This window comes from Vidua macroura, chromosome 8, assembly GCF_024509145.1.
Source record: "Vidua macroura isolate BioBank_ID:100142 chromosome 8, ASM2450914v1, whole genome shotgun sequence".
NCBI lineage: Eukaryota > Metazoa > Chordata > Aves > Passeriformes > Viduidae > Vidua > Vidua macroura.
The window spans coordinates 18919336-18941328 of NC_071578.1; the positions used below are offsets into that span (position 1 = coordinate 18919336).

A 21993-nucleotide genomic window follows, 5' to 3' on the forward strand; every position below is an offset into this window, starting at 1 on the left:
AGCGCGGCGCGGGACCGTGCGCGCAGCGGGGCGCGCAGGGTGCGCGCCGCGGGGAGCGAACAGCAGATTGCGGGCAGCCAATGGCGAGGGCAAGCCGAGGTGGCACCAAATTTCCCGCAACCAATCAGCTCGCAAGGGGGAGGGAGGAAAAAAAAAAAAAAAAAAAAAAGGAAGAAAAAAAAAAAAGAAAAAAGCAGCATGAGAGAGCCTGGCCCTCGTCATCCTCTTCTTCCTCAGCATCCTTCCTCCCTCCTTCCCCCCTGCCCGCTCCGCCCTGTCTCTCCCCCCGGCTACGTCGAGAGCCGGGCCCCCGCCGCGATTCTCCGCCCTCCGCGCTGACCCCGCGCATCCCAGCCGCGGGCAGGGGGTCACCGGGAGGCCGGGGCGCGCAGAGCCCGGCCCCGCCAGCCGCCGAGCAAGCAGCCCCCCTTAAATACCTCCGCACCCGCCTCCGCGAGCCGCAGAGCTCGCCGAGCGAGGAGCCGACCAGAGCCAGCCTCTCGCCAGCGCCGGGGACCTGCGCGCCCGCGTACCGCCGCCGAGGAGCAGAGACAGGGCCGCCCCATGCCTGCGCACTTGCTGCAGGAGGAGGTAAGCGGGGTCCCGGGGTGCTGGTGCTTTGTCTTCCCCTCGCCCCTTCCTCCTTCATCCGCACCTCCGACAGCGCTGCGCAGCTGCTGTGTTGGGGAAGGAGGTCTGGGCGTGCACACACACACGTATTCACACGTGTGTGCCTGTGTCCTCTTGCCACACCGCTTCGCAGCCGTCAGGCGAAGGGGTTCAGTGGTAACTTAAGACATCACCCAAGCCTGGTGGGGAGCCCATGGTTGAAGCGGAGACATCCGCCGTTGAGGTGATCTTCCTGGATCCTGTGCCCTCAGGTAGACTGAGCATAAAATACAGGTTTATTTTGAAAACACCCATCGAAACATGCTGGGTGTTTGAATAGCATGAAGGGCTATTCAAGAAGATCTTTTGTGCCAAGAAGTCATAAGTTTTTTGGATAATACTCAGACTGGGATTTTTTTAATTTTTCTTAATTAATTTTATTTTTAATAAGAAAGGGGTTTTACTTGCAGTGTTTTAAAACCAAATACTGCAGCAGGAAGCGTCTCTAGGACAGATGCAAGGTGAAAGCCGGCCGCCCAGATGAAATGAATGACTGTGTCTGCATTGCTTGAGCCAAGCAAGCATACAATAGGGAGAGTGCCCATTTTTGGCATAAGAAGGTCTGAATAATAACCTGACACTAGTAAGACATGTAGAGTTGTTGGATTTTTAAAGATTTTCATTCTTATTTTTGACCCTTATGGCAGCCATCCCCTGCCCAAGGGGAGGAGGCAGGCGCTTGATTCTGGTGTTTGTGCTTTCACCTTCTCATCCTTCCCTCCTCTGCCAATGCCTAGAAGTGAATGTAAATCATACCCCTGCTCTTTTCCTGTCACCAGCACCCAGGGTCTCCCTTGGTTCTTTTGTGCAGGTGCCATGACCTTCCAGGGATGCTGTGATGTAAAGAACTTTACTTTTCTCCCCTCCCAAAATGGATGTCAAAGGCAGTGTGTTCAAACCATGTTTCATGGTTTTGGCATGTATTTTGGGTCATATCCTGGAAGCTGGAAAGAATCCTGTCCCTGGGTCATGCTGGGCATATTCAAATATACCGGACCCAAGATTCAGTGCCCTGGGGCCCCTACACTGTGCCCGGTGCAGGAGCCTTTGAGCTGCAGTTGGTTGTATAAGCTGGCTGGATGCCAGGATCACCTATGGCATGCTCAGTGCTGGGGAGGTGGGGGTGTAATGGGGAAACACATCTGTTCTGCAGATGAGAGCTGCAAAGTCATTCAGAAATGAGGGAAAGCTAATGAAAATTATTTAGCTGGCCTTCTCCCTCTCTCAGCCCTAGATCCCAGATCAATCTCCATCCCATTTTCCTCGGTAGGAGCCACTATGGTCATGAGGGGATAAAAATCCTCTTTCTTTCCTCGATTCCCCCGTTTCTACCTCTCTCCCTCCCTCGTCCCCCCATGCTCCTCCCACTAAGTCTGTAACGGTGGAGCTGTTTCACAGCTGCTTTATAGCCCTTTTGTTCAAGGTTAGTTTACATGTGAGAAATGACCAGCCTGATTATATCAGTGTAATTCCAGCAGCATAGGTATGCTAGTAAAATTCCTCATGTGGCTACTACAACTCCAGAAGAGATTTTTTTCCTCTCTGCTGTTTCCTTTGCACTCTCCCTCCTCCTCCTCTGCCCCTGTGTAACTTTGACAGAGATGTAAGCGACCATGGAGGAGAAAAATGCAACTCCAACCCCACATTCTTACTCTGGAAGCAGCATGTCCATATGGGGTGTGTTACCTGTGTAATTATACCACCAATCACTGCTGGGAATTTTTCCTGCATAGACAAGTCTTGGGTCTTTTTGGTAGATTGTCTTGCAGCCAAGAAAGAAAATTGTACCTTTCTGCCAAAATGCTAGATGAGAATATCTAACACTTGGGAATGGGCAAGATTTCTCCTTGCCTAATCTCTGGATTAGAAGCCGTTTCTCATGGCTCTTTTGGTGTGGGGATTACCTCTAAATTCTCCAGCAGATGAGAGTATCATACCCTCAAAACATTAACTAGGAAAGCAGGCAGAGACAGCTTATAGCCAGCATACAGAAGAGCCAGTTCCAAACTCAGCAGCTCGCCTGCGTGCAGTGAAGGCAGCAGGATACTTTGTGTCCAGTTTTTTTCCTTTCAAACTTTTGATTCCCCAAGGAAAAACTAAAAGTGCTCCTTCTGTAGAGATCATTTTACTTCCCAAATGCAGGGAATCTGTCAGCCTTGCCAGCTCCTCCCCATCGGAAGGTATGTCAGTCACCCTCCAGTTTCAACCCTTGGGAAAGGGAGGAGTTGGGGTGGCCACGTAAGCTGCCTGGCCTGATTCTAATGCCTCCCTCAGGAAACTAGGCCATGGCAGGATGGTGGTCTTTTATGAATCCTGAACACCTGGGTGGGAATCTGCTGTTAATTCAGGAGAGATTTCTATTGGGAAAGGAGCTTTCCCAGCTTGCCCATACTCCCTCCAGCAGTCTCAGCTCTCCTGTTCCTGCTGGCTGACCTTTAGTGCCCCTTCACCCGTGGCTCTGGGTGGCAGAGGGATGTGTCCCAGGGGGGCAGGGGATGGGCTGATCTGTGCAGGACACACCACTTGCATCCCACGTGCTTGGCACTGCCGGGGTTGGGCCACGTTGGGCACTTGGGCTTGGGACTGACAAAGGGCTGCGAGTACCAGCAAGCACACGCTGCCTGGATGGAGATGGAAATGGGTGATTCAGGGTTCAGTGACCTGTCTCATTAGGGTCAGTCCTGCCTGTTCCTTTTGTCATGCATGCCTGATCGGGCTGGCTGTCACTCAGCCAGGGCAAACAAGCATGTTCTGAGGGAATGTTGTGTCACAGTTAGAGAAGGGAGCCAGGAGCCAAGCTGAGCCAACTTTGCTGCTTAAAACTTCCTCTCTGCATGCTGGTGGCCATAGATCAGAGGATTGTCTTCCCTTGCCTCAGTTTGCCTGTGGGTGGGAAATGAGAGAGGGATAAGAGTCTTAGCAGCAGGCACAGGATAAGCAGCTGCAGTTCTAACTAGAAGTACCTTACCTGACTGCCTCCATCCACTGATCTTCAAGCATGTTGGTCTTGCCACATCCCATCTTGGGAGGTGAGGTAGGGGAGATAAGGAGGCACCACAGAGAAATCCCCCTGTGCATCTTCCTGATATTCACCTGTGATCCCAGGTGGGGTGACAGATAAGTAGGATATCAGGAGCAGCCCATTGATTTATTACAAAACTGTTTCAGACCATATTTCTCTCCCACCTCTTTGTTCATTCACAAGATTTCCTTTATTGTTGTCTGCTTATGCACAAGCCAGACAACAAACCCACCTACGAACATCCACTAATCAAACTGAAGGAAAATAAAAATCCTTGCAGTCTGCAAATGATTTCACCAAAGCCACTGGTGGAAAAGAGACTGGCTTTCAAGTATTTTTCTTTACTTTTGGCACCCTACCTACCATTCACCTCCTCTCTAGAAAGACCAGGTCCCCGTCCTCTCAGGCCATGACTCCATGGCCATGACTGGTGGCCAGAGCAGGCTCTTCTTTGTGCCAAGGGCTCAGCTGAAAGAATGGAGCCTTCCAGGCTGTCAATCTTTACACTGCCAGCCTAGATGCATGTGTTTCTATTTCTTCAGTTGATAACCACCAACTTCTTATTTTGTTTTCTCTTCTTTCCTTTCTTGAAAATATCCATTGCTACCTCTTCAAGGAGTTCTCCTCCACCTCCAGCACCACTGCTGGTGGCACAGTCACCTCCCGGGTGACCAGGAATGGAAATGCTGTCATGGAGAAGGACTTACTCAATCATGAGGACTTGGCAGGAGATCGGGGCATGATAGATGATATCTTTGATGAGACCTACCGGGAGAAAGAGGGCCCCAAGCCCCCGCTGCGATACGTCTGGAGGAATATCATCCTCATGAGCCTGCTGCACCTAGGGGCCCTGTTCGCGTTGACACTGATACCTTCTGCAAAGATCCAGACACTGGCGTGGGGTAAGCACATTCCTCTATCTGTTTCTTGGCATCTGCAACCCCCAAATCTGTTGGGTGGGGTTTTTTTTATTTCCCTCCAGGCCCACAGACTTGGGGATGAGAGAGAAAGAAGCAGGGGGCTTCTTCTAGAAGCAGCTCTTCAGCCAGATTCATAGCAAGCTGTGGAAGGGCTTGCTAGTGTCTCTTGTAAGGTCATATATGAGAGGGAAAGATTTGGCAGGGATTTGGCTTGTCTGCTCAAAGAGCAAACTTGATTCACAGATGTTAGGATTGGAAATATCCTGAATGTATAGCTGCTTCTGGGGTGAAGCACAAAAACTGTTTGATAAAGTTCTGTGAAAATGCCATAAAGTTAGGAAGAAAGATGCTAGCAAGAGCACCTTAATGAGTTTTTGGGGAGACAAGGTACAGAGCACTATTTGGCATGAGACTGCTGCCCCGACATGAGAACCATTCCTGTCCTTACAGGGAAGTGTAAATCCCACAGAGCCTCAATGTGTGTATGAGGGAAAAGAGACAAAATACAGTTGTGCTGAAGATAAAAGTCAAGAATTAAGTCTGAAGCTCAGGTCTTTTATCATTCTTAAAAAAGCACAGATTAGCCACTGTCATCCCGGAACTAAGCCTGACAACTTTCAGAAAATAAAAAAGTGTCTCTCCAGGAAGCAAATTCCAGTGGAAAGCACAACCCAGCAGAAGGTAGCTAGGCAAAGCTCTGCTTTCTCAGAGATCTTGCCCTGGGTAGAAACCAAACTTCTCCTCTGACTGCTTGAAAGACAGCTGGGCCCAGGGCCCACGCTGCAGGAGAGCCTTGCTTTCCACCAGCCTTTGTGTGGACCCCTGGAGGAGTCCAGAAACCAAATGGCTCCCAGTAGGGAGGTCGAGAGATCACATCCAGCCCCTGTGAAACAGAACATCCTGAAACAAAAAGCAATATTCTAGACTGAGGTCTGCTGGGGTGGCTTTTGGGTTCAGTAGTGCTCCTACCTCCTGGTCAGCCTGGCTATGGATGGGCCCTGGGCGATCCACCTGGTCTATCACTCAAAGTCTGTCTTCCTAATGGCTGTGTGCAACAAGTATCACAGCTGAACTGGGAAGGAGATGGCTTCCTGGATGGCCAGGCTGACTCTTCCTCTGTAACCATATCAGCCTCTCACAGGCAGAGGTCTGGGGGATGAACTCCACTGGAGGCAACAGTCAGAGTCTGGCTACAGCATCTGCAAAAGCAGAGGCCTTGATGTGTTCCCTTGTGCAGCCAGCATGGCCTTTCAGGGGGATGTTATGAAAGAAGACATTGCTGGGCCTTTCCCTTGTAAAAGCCTGACAGGCTGTACTTTCCCCTGGCCTGTCAGAGCTGGGAAGAACATGCAGCCTCAGCATGATGTTTGAGGAGCATTTCAGGGCTCTTGGTCCTGTTCTGTGTCGCATCCCTGGGCTGGAGGCTAAGCAAAGACTGCTGGCTTCTCTCACTCACTGAGATGACAGCCTGGGTCCTCCAATTCGAGTCAGATAACCTCAGGATGTTGGGGCAAGGAGAAGGCAAAAAAGTGAGTTGAATTTACTGATTTCATTTCAAGATGCTGATATGCTCCTTGATTTCCAAATCCATCCAACCCTTCTCCCTTGAGTGCCCTTGGGATACTTAAGAGGGCTTGAGCATCTTTATCCAGAAAGTTAATGCTGTTTTGCTTTCTGCTAAACCCCACCCTACCCCAAAATGGTCTCTGAGGCAGTGTCTTTGCAACCATGCATCTCTTCAGGATGTCTGTATGGCATCTCATGGCACTCCCCAGGAATCTGCTTTGCTTTTTAGCTGATGTCAAACCTTCCTGCTCTCCTTGCTCAGTCAACTCTGATATGAAGTGCCAGTTGCTCTCCTGCCACTGTGAGGCACTGCAAGATTCCATGGTGGATTCTGGAGTGACATGTTCTGGGAATGGGAGAAGGACATGGTGTTTGGGGGAACTGCACTGTTCTGGACTGGCTGAAGATCTATCTGGCCTTACCAAAGCTGGAGTAGCTCCACCAAGCTCCCTGTCCTGCACTCCTGTTCCGGGAAAGGACCACCGTTCATGGCACCTTACAGCCAAGTCAGAGTTCCCTCCAGCACTAACTGGAACTGGAATACTCTGATCTACATGTCTACCTTCTCAGCAAGGCTCCTTGCATTGCTCTTTTCTCAGCTCATACCTTTATTTGGCATATACAAGGCATTTGTGGCTGTCATGTCAGTGACTTGCTGTTTTTTCCCATCACCCTCTGGTAGCAAGGAGAGGACTACAGCTCCCATATTACACACCAGGATAGTGCAGCAGAGACTGAGGTTGCTCCTGGCAGTACACCATGGGCTCATGGCAGGCCAGCTCTAGCAATGGTAGTTCTGGAGCTGCTGGAATTTTTGCTTGTTTCTTTGTTTGTTTTTCAGATAGGTTGTGTACATATAATATAAAATTAGCATGGTCTCAGGTGTTCTCTGTTGTGTTGCAACAGGCAGCTGTGGGGCCTGGTAGCTCATCTACCTTCTATAATTTATCCATTGCTTATACCCCCTTCATCCAGGCCACTGTCTCCTTGATGTTCGTGTCCCTTTGAAACCAGTTATATTGGTGACTGTCCTCTTTTGTTTTCATTTCTCTATGTGCTGATTCCTCTTTGTCTCTCAAGCTCCCCAGCCCTGCCTTCATCATTGTTTGCTGTTCTGCGTTGCTGTGTGCATTGTATCCCCTGATCTCGTTCTGGTACAGAGCTTCCCAGAATGAGCTCGGGTTGTTGATCAGGTGAGAGCTCACCATCACAAGAGCTCTCCGAGCCTGTCCAGCACTGGCTTTCTAGTCAGCTCCCCTTTTATTTATTGTCTTTTCCACTGCACTTGTCAAAGTCTTGCTTAGTCTTTTCAAGGATCATGGGCACATTTTATGTCATTCGCCAAATGGCACAGAGACTGAGTCTAAAAGTTTCTTCTCTAATTGCTCAGATCCTCCCTGGAAACATGATTTATAGGTAGTCTTTTTAGCCCTTGGATGCAGCAGACTGACAGTAATTGTGTTAGCTCCTGTTGGCCTGGACAGCAGTGTCTGTAAACAGGAACGGTTCCTCTCAACATGGTGCTCTGTCAACACCTCTGTCCCTGCAGTGCCAGAGGCTCTAGAAGCATGGGTAGATACCATATTTTGTTGTTGCTGTATTATCTTTGGACCAAGGTGAACCTTGCTGGGTAATTTAGGCAATTCTGACAGTCTGAAAATCTCAGCCAGTACTACCCCTAGAGATACGACCAGCAAAGTATTTACAGTGTTTTTTTTACTTTCCCATCAAGACTACAGCTGGCAACACCTTTCCACTTAGTGTTCCCTCCAGGCTTAAGTAGCAGATGGTGTGCTTCTCTGAGTGTGGCAGGGAAGTTAGGTTTCAGTAACAGCAGATCCTATTGCTCCTCCTAAACACTGTTCCCTTTATGCAGCCTGTAAATTTCATTGTCCCTGGTACCTTTCTTCTGAGAGTAGCAGGACTCACCTGGCTAACAGGGACTGGGCAGCAAGGAAGGAACAGTCCTGCACTGAGCAAAAGCCCAAGGACACCTGCTGGATCAGGAGCACCTCTTCATGTAAACATCCTTGGTGTTCACTGCAGGTGGCAATGCTTTCAGCACATTCCTGGTTTCTCATCATAACTTGGGTCTGAATCTGGGCCCTAAAGAGGTAAAGCCTAATGAGTCATAGCTATGACTGAATGTGGAATGTTTTCTGTTTAATTTTTGGGGCACTGAGTGCTTATTACTGCCAGTGGTCGTAATTCTTTGTATTCCAGTTGAATGGGTCACTGGGAATATCACCTGTGAGTTGCCAATCTTTTGAGTCTCGTGTAGTTCAAAGCACAGTATGGAAGATGACTTTGAATTCTCAGCTGATGGAGTCCCTAAGTCCTTCCATTTGAGGCAGCATCACAGGGCAGGTGTGAAAATCTGTGCTATTTTATTTCACCTTCCCTACTCTCTTTCCAATTGAATTCTTAGTGGGTGACCTTGGAGGAGTTTTTCTTCTTCCCTGTGAGATGCTGATTCCCTGACTATGCAATGATCATCACTGTACCTGTTTGTGGGGGTGAACTCCCTGAATCACAAGGGTGCTGGATTCTTCTGTATTCCACAAGGATTTCAATCATTGTGCATATCCTGTCACTGTTACATAAACTCTTAGATATGGCTGATGGATCTAATTATCTCCAGGTAGAGTTTGGCTTTCTGTGGGGCTGGTGCCAAGAATGCATAGACTGAGAATCAGTTGCTTTCCCACAGAAAGTGTCTGCCCCATAGATAAACTGGAGCTTCTGTACATGGGCGAGAGGCCAGGCAGCACAGGATTATACTTAAGAGAGTTATGGCCATTGTAGTGACCTGGGATGCAGCTCCAAGAGAAGTCAACACGAGCTGCTGAGGTTCATGGGCTTTGGATGCAGGCTGAGTCTGTTCTATGCCGGAGCACCCAAAAGCAGTGCGTGCTTTTCAAATTTTTTTTTACAAAAGCTTCCAGGAAAGGATACCCAAAAGTGGATACTGCGTTGTCTGGGTTTGGAGTCTGTAGGTGTCCCCATCACATCTCTTTTGTGATTCCCTGTACTTGCTGATAATGTCTTTGTTGCTGGTGTCATCTTTTCCCAACAGGGATATCCACAGGCAAATTTTGAGAATTGTCTGTGTAATTGTCTGTATTGGACAGCTTTGTGAGCTTTGTTCAGCTCCGTTGTCTCTTGCAAAGGCTGGATCCTGCTGTACTTGCATGCTTGGCTCTTTTGAAAGTCTGCCAAGGTGCTGGGAGACACAAGGCAGAGTTGTGCTGGTCCAAGGCTTGTGCTGCATTCAGCAGCAGGCGGGGGAACCAAGGGAGAAGATGAAGATGGGGAATCACGGTCAGATCAGCAGACAGGGAAGGTCACTCTTGTGCAGTGGGATGGAAGTGAGAAGGGTTCATGCAAGTTTAAGGGGCCAGAAGATGATGTTAAATCAGCCAAGACAGGCTTTTAGTGCATAAGAGATTAGGCTGGGAATGTAGTAAAACAAAAAGGAGGTGACAGAAGGAAGATGAAGCAGGAGATGACCGGAAATAAAGCCTGTATTATTTTGAATGAAAGAACCAGGCCATGCCTGGCACAGGTCTCAGATTTCTGATTCCAAACAAGTTTCTGTCAGAGTATCTGGTTTTCTGGGTTCAAGATAAACTTGATTAGAGCCTTTTGGCTGGACTGAATGGCTGAACATCAAGCATACTACCAGCAATTCCTATCCATGGACTTACGTGAAGGAATAAGAACTCTTTTCATGATCGATACAATTGGCTGAAATGTGCAAATTTATACCAGAAAAGTTTGCCCTTGGGGGCTGGTAAGAAGGTATTGCTTCCCCCAGAGGATTAGAGGTGGATCAGTTGACCTGTTCACAGATGTGCACCCTTCCCTCTTTGTGTCTGAGCTTGCAGAGCAAACCAGCTGTTGAATGCTCTCTTTCTGCCAAACTTCCTGATCCTTCCTTCCTAGAGGAAGAGTTAATTTGCAGAACCAATTTTCTTCTTACCCAGTGTAATGCTGCTATGAAACTCTTGGGGTCTTTTCTCCATTTTAGTTTTAGGATCAGATGCTGGAGCTGAGGTTCATTTCCAGAATCCCCAGGAGGGCAAACAGGCACACAGACCAGGGCAAATATGAACTCATGATGTATTGGGAGAGGGATGTGGTTTTTTACTAGATGCCAAAGGGGCAAGGAATTCCTACTGCCCTGCGTGAAGAGGGAACGCATGAAGTAGCCTCAAAGCTCAACAGGGCCCAGCAACATCTGCCTCTGCCATGGGCACAACTTGCAATGAATCGTTAGCCCTGGGGTTTCCTTCTCTGAAAGGTGCCAGAGTTGAGCAGAGGGAGGGATCAAAAAGACCCTAGGAATGGTAGCCTCTGGGCAGATTTTAAACCAGTGCTAGAGCTGAAGGTGAAGCCCAGGCTTCAGTGGGATGATAGGTTAGATCTTTTTTTAGCCAGAAAGGGAGAAAGAAGAATCTCTTTTTCTGCTGAGAAAGGGAGCAGAAGAAAAGCCTAACTCTGGGCTTGAGTTTTCCCTCTCAAGAATGCTAAGATTATCTACCATCTCTGGGTGAAAATAATGCAAAAGAGATTTAGTGGGGAGTAGTGAGATAGGAAAGCAAGAGCCTGGATTATCTGGGGTGGAAGGAAAGGGAGAAGCTGTTCCCTGGTGGACTGCAGTGCTTTTACCACAGTGCTTTTTGAAAGCAGCCAGTTTATACAACTTTGACTACTTTGCACTATGACAGATGGCACTATGCTGAAGAACCAACCCTTGTGAGTCTTCTAAGGGAGAATCTTCTTCCTTGTTAGAGATGAAGAGCTGAATTGATTTGCCCCACCTTGCCTAGGAGACCTTGGTAGCTTGGGCAATCTCACATTGAATTTTATTGCCCCAATCTGTGCTTTCTGTGGATTCCTCTATTGCTTATACAGCTTTGGGGGGAGGCCCACCTTTGTATTGCTCTGCCTGAAGCTTTTCTCCAACTGCTCAAACACTTTCTTTTTCTTTGTAGCTCTTCTGTGTTTCGTGGTGAGTGCTCTGGGAATCACAGCTGGATCTCACCGCCTCTGGAGTCATCGCTCCTACAAAGCCACGCTGCCCCTGCGCATCTTCCTGACTATTGCGAATTCCATGGCCTTCCAGGTAAGCACTTCCTCAATGTGCCACTGGTGTCCTCAGAAGGAAGTGCTCCCATGAATCCCTGTCTCAGATATGGGACACAATCTGATGAAGAGGTTCCTCTCTCCTACTACCTCTTGTTAGGAAAAAGTCAGCCCTTTCCATGTAACACTGCAGTGCTAGAGTCTGTCTTGTCTTTACCTTGTCCCATCAGAGGCTGACTCTGAGACAAACCCAGTGTTGAGAGGACAACTGGCCAAAACCAGGGGTAGGAAAGCTCTCTGAGGCAGGAATGTACCTTTCTCTTAAGGTGTGGTCTGCCTGTGCTTGCACCAGGTCCCATGAAAGAGGTGTGGAAGTGTTAAGTGTTCTCCTGGTGTTGCCTCACTCTCCTTTTGCTGTGTGGCTGAAAAAGGAGAAGACATCTGCAAAGCCAAGGATGTAGAATTCTACAGGATGTAGAATTTGCTACTTCATAAAGATCAAGAACTTGTTGAGATTTAGGGGATGTTTCTCTTGCTCAGAAGAGTGATATTTAGGACTAATCATGTTACAAATCACTCCACTGGCTTCCAGAGAGTTGTCCCAGGTCAGTGATATTTTAAGGAGAGAAGGGTTGGGCCAATTCAGTGTGGCACAAGTAACTGCAGGCACTGTTAAGCACCTTGGGAGATTGCTTCACCTCTCAAAGAGCACTAATCTCAGGATATTGCCTAACTACTGTGAGAGTACTTCACAGTCCCCAAAACAAACAAAACTGCAAATCTGTAGAAGTCAGAGTGAAAACCCAGATTGGCATGGCATAGAAAAATAAATCCTCTCAGGCTTGCTGCTATAAGTCAGCCCTAACAACACTCCATCCTCCAGCTTTACTGAAGGGTTGCTTGTCTGTGGGAAGTACTCAGGAAGGTGTCAGAATGCAGCACTTTCTGCCATAAAAAGGTGAACAAACACAAAAGTATCTGTGCTGTGCTCTTAAGTAATTCTGCAGAGGATATTACTTTGTTTACATGCAATCAAAACAGAGTAAAGTTTTTTAAGCCTTGAAAAACTTTCTGAAACATCATTGAATTTCTTCTTCTCTGATAGTACCAAACAGCAGTCTTTGATGAGGAAGAGGAGGGACCAAGCTGCTGATTCCAGCCAGTGGTTCAGCACTCAGCAAGGCAACAGGATGGGTTGCTGTGTATTAGCTAGTCCTGTACAAAGACCATCTTTCACAGGGTTATAGGACAGAGGGGGAAAGAATTTGCTGAGCTATTGCTGTAGGGGATAGGAGTAGACAAAGATGAGAGACAGACAGATATTTCAGCTTCAATAGGAACTAATCCAAAGTTTTACTGAAAATTCGATACTATTCCCCATGGATATTTTTTTAGTAGTTATTTTCAGTGAGATCAAGAGAAGATTTATGTTGAATTTATCTCATTCCTATTAGTGGCAGCAGAGGAGATCAGGAATTTTTAAGATCACGGAAATTTATGGACCTTTATGGTCTTAGGTCTTATCTTAGGTCCTCCAGAAAATGCCTGTTGGCTGCTCAGAGACCTGTGACTTGTAATTTCAGAGAATTTGTGAATTCTGCCTCTAACTGGCTTTTCCACCTGCAAGACCTGTCAGCTGCAGCACAACAGAAGGTCTCATGGTTATAGTCTGTAGCTGGAAACTCCCAAGAAAGAAGACATTCTCCTTGGCTTTGCTTACTCTTCTCAGAAAGTCATGATTTTCAGTCAGGGTTGCAGTTAGAGGTGGTCCCAAAATAAGACCTGTAGAAAAGATAATGAGCTAAAGTTTGGGTCAAGATACAGATTTTTCTGTTTGAGACTCCTGATTTTGTTTGTAGACAGGACATGGTGGATGAAGTCATACCATGATCCAGCTGCATTACAAGGTCTCTTTCCAAATTTGTGCCTCCTGCCTCCAGCAAGACAGGGAAAACCTTCCCATATGTGCAAGCCCAAGTTGTCTGTCAACTTTCAGACTGGGCTTTCTCATGTTACATGGTGCTCTGTAGGGTCTGGAATATGAAAGAGACTTTGGGTCACTGGTGAAACTTTTCCAGCATAGGTACTGGTTGAATTTCTCTACTTACTTAGATAGGGAGGGCAGCTGGGCCACCCTCTTCTGGGGTAATACTGAGTGACCAAACTCTGGCCAAGATCAGCAAGGGTTGCTGATACTTGGAGATATTTGGCTGGAAGGAAGGTGGCAGTTCCCACTATTAGGAAACAAGCAAGAGTTTAACCCTGGCCCATGTCTATCATTATCTTCTTGAATGGCCTGCAGGTAAATAATTTTATCTCAGTTAAAGGAGGAGTGGTTACAATACTTGAAAAGGACTTGAGGAGTCGTGTCTTTGTTACAGGCTCCCTGTGTGGACAAGTTCCTTAGTCTTTCGAGGCAAGAAATAGGGATGGTTATGACATTTCCCTACCTTCAAAGTGTTTTCAGGAAAAGTCCTGAGTATGCAGGAGATTAAGGAGCCTCTTGTGTAATACAGGTAATAGAGCCATGGTTAGATCTCTATTTCATGTTTTCTAGGATGTTGTAATACATGGCTTTAAGCTCATTGAAATCTTGATGCAAAGAAATTATCACAGGCTTATGGAAATCTATTCTTAAAATCAGCCAAAGCAATCATTTCATAATACAAATGATAAAAGCATTGACATTTTCCAAACTGTATTGATTTTGCTGCTTAAATGGAACAGTAATGGGGCTGAAGAGAGGTGTTTTTGAGAAATGTCATTGAAATGGTGTGTTTGTTCTCCTTCTAAAAAGGGACCTTAATTTTAAGACTGTTTGATTTCCAATGGAAAAAAAAAAAAAAGTTAAAAAAAGCCTTGCCCCCCCCCGAAGTTAAACATCTGATTAGGCAATCCCAGGACAAGCAAGGCAGGATGACCTATGGGAAATGTCAGGTAGAGGGAAGGGGCAGGTCAGCCCCGGCTGGCACTGTGCAGGGATGGGGATGGGGACAGGGATGGGGATGGGACAGGAGCCAAGCATAGGAGAGGTGGCACCAGCCAGTCAATGAGAGTGGCTGCTGCAGGGGTGGGGCACAGACTGACCAATCAGAGCCTGCAGCACCGTGGGTGTGGTGCAACTCCCCCGGCCCAGAGCTGGCCAGTCAAAGAGCAGCACTGAACTGGAGCTGCTTCCCAAAAAAACTGGAGAGGTGCAGCCAAAACCCAGCCTCTGTTTTAAAGGCCAGAAACTCCAAACCCTAATGAGGCATAATGCCACTGATACAAGTTCAGGTCAATGGGATTGAGGTATTTAAACATTTCAGGCCATTTTGTAATTTGAAGGGAACGTCTCCAGCCCTGACCCTAAGTTTTCACGCCTGTTGACTTGCAGAATGACATTTACGAGTGGGTCCGGGACCACCGTGTGCATCACAAGTTCTCCGAAACAGACGCAGACCCACACAATGCCATGCGGGGCTTCTTCTTCTCCCACATTGGCTGGCTGCTTGTGCGCAAGCACCCCGATGTCATCGAGAAGGGACAGAAACTGGACCTGAGTGACATAAAGGCTGACAAAGTGGTGATGTTCCAGCGCAGGTGAGTAGTGGGGTCAACCCTAGTGGGGAGCCCTGGGGAATGGAGCAGGGACAAATGGGCTGGGAACTCAAGTGGCTTTGATGGAATGTGGGAGGATTGAGGGCATCGTGTAAGAGATGCGACTCTTCAGCATGCCCAAGGCTTTGCTGTGAGATGAACTGTGAGAAATGAGCTGTTCCTCTCCTATGGGAAATGTTTAGAATCCAGTGCTACCTCTAGCCCTCCCACACCCTTCTCTTGCCTGCCTACCCTGCAGCATCTTGCCAGCAGTAGGCTGAGCTTCCCACCACAAAGCCCCCCCACACCTGCTCACCCCACAGCCCAGCTGCTGCTTTGGCTGGTGCAGAGCACACACACAGCTGCCTCTGAGACATCCTTGGAGACTGTACTTCTACCAGGCCATGTGTGTGCCCCTCTTCCCTCAGTCTTCTGGAAACAGTATGGTGAAAGAAGGGTTGAAAATGGAGATGTGAGAGGGGCAGTAACTGGGAAGAACAGTCTTGATTCACTGGTGCCTCTTGGGAAGGGTATCTCTCAGCCATCTGGGGCTATACTAGGACCCGGAGCAGGTGAGCCTATTGCAAGGGCTGGAGGGATGTGGGACTGAACACATATAGTAACCTGCCTAAGTAAGGAAGTTCTTAGCACAGTCCCAGACTGATTTTTGTTGTGGGTCATCAGAGTGGTTCACCTTCCTCTATTCCCATTCTTCTAGTGTGAGAGAACCCACATGCTCATCTGTGTGCTCATCTGTGCCACTTGCTTGCACTTGTTGCTGGGGGTGTATTTGTAGGCACAGCCAAGTCTGCAAGGAGGAGTTGCAGCACTGGGCCAAAGCTAGAGAAAGGACCATCTGTGGGACCCTGGAAGCATGGGGTTGCCTTTATGGGGATCAATGTAGCTGAGAAGCAAATGACAGATGAGGCCAAAAGCAGCAGCTTTTATGGGTGTCTGAGTGTCTGGACTCATGGTGATGGGGACACTGCTTTGTGCAGATGTGAGGAGAACAGGATTTAGTCTGAGTCTCTTGCCTGGTGATAGGACTTGGGACTCTCCAGGCATGGCTTCTGCACATCCAGAGCAAAAGATACAAAGCTCAGGAATGAGGCATTTCTGCACTTGATTTTCCCTGTATAGCTGAGCATGAATCCTTCAAATGGAGGACTGAATCAGTCCTTCCTCTCCTGCCTCTGCCACTGAACACCTTCCTCCTGGTCCCTTCCTTTCCAGATACTACAAGCCTTCAGTGGTGTTGCTGTGCTTCACACTGCCAGCTGTAGTGCCCTGGTACTTCTGGGATGAATCCATCGTCATCAGCTTCTTCATTCCAGCCATCCTGCGCTACACCATAGGGCTCAATGCCACTTGGCTAGTGAACAGTGCTGCTCACATGTTTGGCAACCGGCCGTATGACCAGAACATCAACCCGCGGGAGAACCCCTTGGTCAGCCTGGGGGCCCTAGGTATGTTCAGCATCTGTGTCTTTGCTGCAGGGGGACTGTAGAACAGGGACTGCCTCTAGGAATTTCTATCAATCCAGGTCTCCCTATTTCCCTTGCACCTTTTCCTTCTAGACTTTGCATCCATCTGAGGGTGTTTCCTGTGTTGGCCAGTGGAGTACATAAGGGCAGGGGAGTTATCAGCTCCCATCAGACTCTTTCCAGGCTGGAAAGGACTCTGCTACACTTACCACCTTCTTACCTCAATGGCAATATTTTATTTACCCTGTTCAGAGGTCTCTCTGCCACGTTCACTAGACTGAAAAATGTGTGCTGCCGTCACTGCATATCTGTCTGAGATTTGTCAACTTGAAAACCAGCAGGTTCACATTTTGACATGTTCTCAGGACAGGTGGTGATTTTGGGAGTACTTGAGGGTAAGACAAGATAGATGCTTTCATGTTTTTTACTGAAATTTTGGAGATCTAGGAAAGTACATCCCAGGATCAGCATATGCTCTTACCTGTTTTCCCTTGCCTAAATCCTCATCTGTTTTGCACCACTGTACCTCAGTGGGGCTCCACTGATTTCCACCACCAAAGGATCTGCTTGTGGAATTTTAGTAGAGAGGGATTTGAACTGCAGAGATTCAGGGTTAGGAGCAGGAGTCGAGGCAGTGTCTTTGAAGGGATGAGCACTGAAGACAATGTTGACAGTGTCCAGAACAGATAGTGGCTGACTGGTGTAGATTGCTTAGTAGAAGTGTCTGATTAGTCTACTTTTTTCCCCATCTGGAAATGTCCTTTGGATTTGACATTAGGATTGCCAGTGTTGTAGGAGTATTGATTAGCCTGGTTTGTTGGGGGCTTTCTGCTGGTCTAGCTGATAGCTGAACTAATACTAGAAGATTTCTTGTAGTGGGAGGGGAAAAACGATTAGGAAAGCTCTGGTTTTTTGGTGCAGCTGGGGAACCAAGGCCTTTCACCGTTCCTTGCCACATGCTTACTTTCCTGTAAAGCACCAAAAATCCTCTGTGATTGTCATTGCCTCAGCCCTGGCATGCTGGGTCATGCCCAAATGAGATGGGGTAGATTGCAGAAGGGTGAAATTGGGCTGAGAGGAGAGAGGAACCTGGACTCAATCCAGAGCCCGTTACAAGAATATGGTGCTTTGGGTCAAGATAAAGGGTCTGTCACCTAGAGTTCTGCAACATCCTTTCCCTGGTCATGTTTTTCAGGAGAAGGCTTCCACAACTACCACCATACCTTCCCCTATGACTACTCCACCAGTGAGTTTGGCTGGCGCTTCAACTTAACCACAGCCTTCATTGACCTCATGTGCCTCCTGGGGCTGGCCAGTGATCGCAAGAAGGTCTCCAAGGAGGTCATCCTGGCTCGGAAAATGCGGACTGGAGATGGAAGTCACAAGAGTGGCTGAGTTCCTGCTCCCTTTTACACACACATCCACACCTCCTTCCTCCTTTTTTCTCCCTTTCTCCCTTCCCACCCCCTCCAAACGCGCTGGACAAAAGTTTAATGTTCTGTTAACTAACTACTGAATAATGCTACCGGTTTGCTTAAGATCATGATAATGAGTTTTAACGCCCCCCTCCCACGCTGCATTTTGCGTGATGTATTTAAGATCTAGGACTGCCGTTATAACACAAGGCCGCCCTTTCTCTCCGCTCCTTTTCCTTTCTGTTTTCCTCTCCAGCCTCTCTAACCTGTCTCCTGCTTTACATTTTCCCAGTCTCTACCTGGAAGAGAAGCTGGTAGGAAGTGGCCTGGGGAGGCCCATTGCAGTTGGCTATGTACTATTTAGTTAAGAGAAGCCTGAACCAGCCAGATGAAGAGTTGAGCCAAAGTCAGTGACCCTCTCCCCACTACCTTCCCCCCAAAGTTTCTGCCACTGTCCCTCCTCTTTTCTCAAGGACTGCTGACAGACATGACAAGGCTAAACTGCTCTTCCTGGGAAAAGCAGCCCCATCCCTTGCTCTTGCCATCAGAAAGAAGAGTTGTTTCTTTCCAAGATGTCTCTTGGGAAGTGTTCTCCACTGCTACTCACCACCTAGCCACTCTGGCTGGGGAAAGAAGAGTGCCCAGACTCCCTGAGATCCCCAGGTCCACCACTGGCCGGGGGATGTGGTAACAGCAGTGGGCACTCGAGAGGGAGTGCTGGTGGCCTTAATTTGCACTCCCTCTGGTGTCACAGCTCCCTCCCTGCACTGCCCTCTGTGCCACGAGGGACTGAAGGCAGAGTGTGACTCTGAGCTCCACAGCTGTTTTGGAGAGCCACAGTGAGGAGGAGGACAGATGGAAAGGGTGTGCCACTGGCTGCCAAGGGGCAGGACCAGCCCATAGTGAGTTTTGTTCACCTCCACCACTTAGATTTTTGCTGGCAAATGGGACTTTGCCAAAATGGAGAGGAGGAGAAGGATGTAAACCAAAGCTCCACCTCTGAGCTAAGCTGCTTTATGTGCTGGAAAAACAGAGTCCCTTCTGGGTGGCAGGCAGATCCACATCTTTGCTGAGTGCAGAGACAGGACAAGGGAGTACCTGCAGGTGTAGGGAGGAGTGAAGGTGTCTGCAGGACCAGGTATTTTCATCCTTGGGGGCTCCACTCAACAAGTGCCTGAGAAACACCAATGTGGGGCCAGGTGGCACAGGGGGCTCGAGGAAGTTGAGACCTCAAGGTGAGACACTGCCACCAGTGTGAGCTACCTCTGTGCTTTCTTGCACAGGGTCTGCTGGCTTGGTTTGCCATTCCCTGCTGCCCAGAGGGAGTGGGAAGGAGAGGCAAAACCAGCTCCTTGTTAGTCCCTTAGCTTGCCTCCCAGCCCCCTCGGCGAGCCATCTCGCCACCTCGCTCCTTTGCCAGTGAGACAGGCAGCGAGGGTGGCTGAGCCTGCAGAAAGGGCAGTTACATCACTGAGCCCATGTGGGCATGCAGCTGGAGGGCGCTGGGGAAAAAAGTCCACGTGGGTGTTGTTTCCTGCAAGTTGCAGAGACCAGCTTGAGTTCAGGCAGTTGGTTACATTCTAGATGTTACGGCATCATGGCCCTCACTGAGCTGAACATGCTTTTTTTCCCTTAATTCTCCTGGTTATTATTAATTTTTATTACTATTATTGTTATTAGTTGTAGCAATAGTACTGTTTTTGTTGCTTCAATGCATCAATTGGAGCTGGAGGAAAGCACAAGAGGTAGCTGGAACAAAGTGATATTGGAGTGGGGTTTGCAGCGTCTCCCTTATTCAGGCAGGCCAGGGAAGGCAGAGATAGTGCAGATGCCAGCTTCCTCACCTCAGCTCTGCCACGTCGCAGCCAGGGAAGCTTCACGGGAGCGAGTGTCTGCAGCTTCGCTTCGTCCTGCTGCAGTGAAACTCGCCAGGAGCCAGGATAGCTCTGTGATGTTCTCCTTAACAAGAACAAGCTTGTTACTCAGAAAATGAGCCTGTCTCCTCACCTTCCCCTCCCCACCACCACCATGACCTTGTTTTTGCTCAGCAATGGGACCCTTTGAGTTTTTGAGCCATAAGGAGTGATGTGGTCTCCAGCCAAGAGGAACATGGACAAATGGAGAAGAGAGTCCTTCAGCTCCTGCTTTCAGGAGACAGCATCCTCACTTCTCTGAGGCTGTTGACCTCCTGGGTGCTGGCCGGAGCAAAGGGAGTTGTGGCTAGAGCTGTGTCCTACCATTCAAAAAAAAAAAAAAAAAAGCCCTCCAAAAAAAGAGAAACACTGTTAGCTCTGTAATTGTGGGCTGAGTTTGCTCTAGTGTAAACCCCTCTGAACTCATGGAAGTCCCCAGAGAGGATGAATTTGCTCCAGCCAGTAATTTGAAAGGGGTGAGGGGAGGGGAGAAGAGGAGAATTATTTCCTTGCTCCTGGTGCCCTTAAGGTGTAGTGTGACATACTCTACAGCAGAGATGCGTGCTGTGAAATGCAGCAGTATTTCACATCCTCTCAGCAGAGAAGCAGGGCTTGACATCAAAGGTTCCTTTCAAATTTCAAGTGCTGATTCAGGTCCAGAATCTGGAATGAGAGTGGAAGTTGAGGAGCAGTAACCAAACAGTCCTGGTGTTTGCCCAGTCACTTTAAAGGTAGATTGGCAAATATCTCTGGGTGCCTTAAATCTTTCTTTAATATACATAGAAGAATTGACAGCTATTTACCATTTTTTTTTCTGAGTTATGAACATTCAAGGGGTTTCTTAATTATTTAATTGCCTACATTGAACTGTGGGTGCAGGTGATTTTGAATGTATTTGAGTTAGAATTTTTGTTAGATTAAGAAACAGATACAACACTTTCAGTAGAACTTTGTTTGAGATATATATATATATATACACCTATAAATATATATATATTTTTGGTGGCATGTTTGTGTCCTGGACGCATCGTTTGTATGTTTAGCTTAAATGAGTCTGTGAAAGGTGGAAGCAGAAAAAGCAGCAGTGGGACCTCATGGCTAAAGCAGCTGGAACCTGTTCCCAGCTTAACAACTCGTTTGCTGCGTGATTTGGGACAAAGTCACTTAAAAACACTCTGTGCCTCAGTTTCCCTATCTGTAACGGGGCATTACACCCTGCCTCCCAGAGGTGTGGGTGAGGCTCGCTGCTGACCAGCTGAGCACAGGAAGGAACAGTACGAACCACACACACCGCTGCTGGCAGAAGCATGGACTGGTTTGTTTTCCAAAACTGTTGCTAGCCCTGCTGGTATTGTGAAGAGCAGAAGTCTAAGTGTTGAATGTTCAGGGAAGGATTGGAAAGTTGAATCTGCACATTGTCTAAGCTCTGTCACTGTTGAAATGTGAGTAGGATACAATTTTTCACAGCTTAGGGATTTCTGCATAGTAGTATCTCTGTTTTGTGTACTGGAAAAAAAAAAACTTTTTGAAATAATTTCTACTAATATGGAAACAGACATCTGGTTGTGCTGATCTGAAATTTTATTTGTTCATAATAAAAATGATAAATGTTACTTTAAAATTTGTTGCACTGATGACATGGTGGGCAGGGCCACGAGATACTCCATCAGGACGGGAATGCTGTGCCTTACTGCATCCAAACCCTTTTCTCTTCCAGGAGAACCAGGGAAAAACGCCTCTGGCTCTTTAAGCATCATGAATGAGTGGATTATAATGGCTTTCATACTCCAGTGCAGGCCGGGCAGGCACACCCCGCCAAGGCTGCCCCTGTGCCTGGGGTTACTGCAGGTTAATTCCAGCCAGGGCCCCTTGCCAAGGGCCTTGTGGCTGGCGGATACACATGCGGCACAACACGTAATACCGGCAGCCGCCTCCCGTCAGGCGGGTTCATCAGCCTCAGCAGGGGAATTTTCCTCATGCAGCATGAGTGTCCCTGCTTATCCCCACCCCTTCTGCAGTTGTAGGGAAGTGAAAGGAAAAGGGGGAAATCCCCTGACCAAGTGTCACTTTAATTGATGGTGCCGTCCCTGCACCCCCACCCAGACGCCTTTCAATCATAGTGGCGAGTAAGGCCATCTCCGCATGGCACCAGCTTGCTTCATGCACAAGCAGGCAGAGGGGATGGCCTTGTTTGTGGTATCTTTGCCACCTGCAGCACACTCGGACCCCTGATCCAGCCCATGTGTTTGCTGGTACCACCAGATTCTTGCAGCTGGGCATGCTGAATCCCTTGGAAAAATAGGCCCATGCTTTGGTTTCCAGCTGCAGCTACTGCTG

General features: G+C 48.2%; 1 protein-coding gene across 1 annotated transcript; it reads left to right on the plus strand.

The window, feature by feature from the left end:
* The first annotated feature begins 226 nt into the window (after positions 1–226).
* Positions 227–21277, plus strand: SCD (stearoyl-CoA desaturase). Its single transcript, XM_053984152.1, has 6 exons — positions 227–591; positions 4308–4593; positions 11175–11305; positions 14642–14847; positions 16078–16310; positions 17524–21277. Exons 1-6 carry the CDS (start codon positions 565–567, stop codon positions 17721–17723), a joined length of 1083 nt encoding a protein of 360 aa, XP_053840127.1. The 5' UTR covers positions 227–564; the 3' UTR covers positions 17724–21277.
* The last annotated feature ends 716 nt before the right edge of the window (positions 21278–21993 follow it).

Excerpts from the sequence above, each read along its gene's own strand:
- SCD (XM_053984152.1), top strand. The coding sequence starts at position 565 with ATGCCTGCGCACTTGCTGCAGGAGGAG. Across the intron at positions 4,594-11,174 it reads GATCCAGACACTGGCGTGGG|CTCTTCTGTGTTTCGTGGTG; the intron begins GTAAGCACATTC and ends TTTTCTTTGTAG. Across the intron at positions 11,306-14,641 it reads CGAATTCCATGGCCTTCCAG|AATGACATTTACGAGTGGGT; the intron begins GTAAGCACTTCC and ends GTTGACTTGCAG.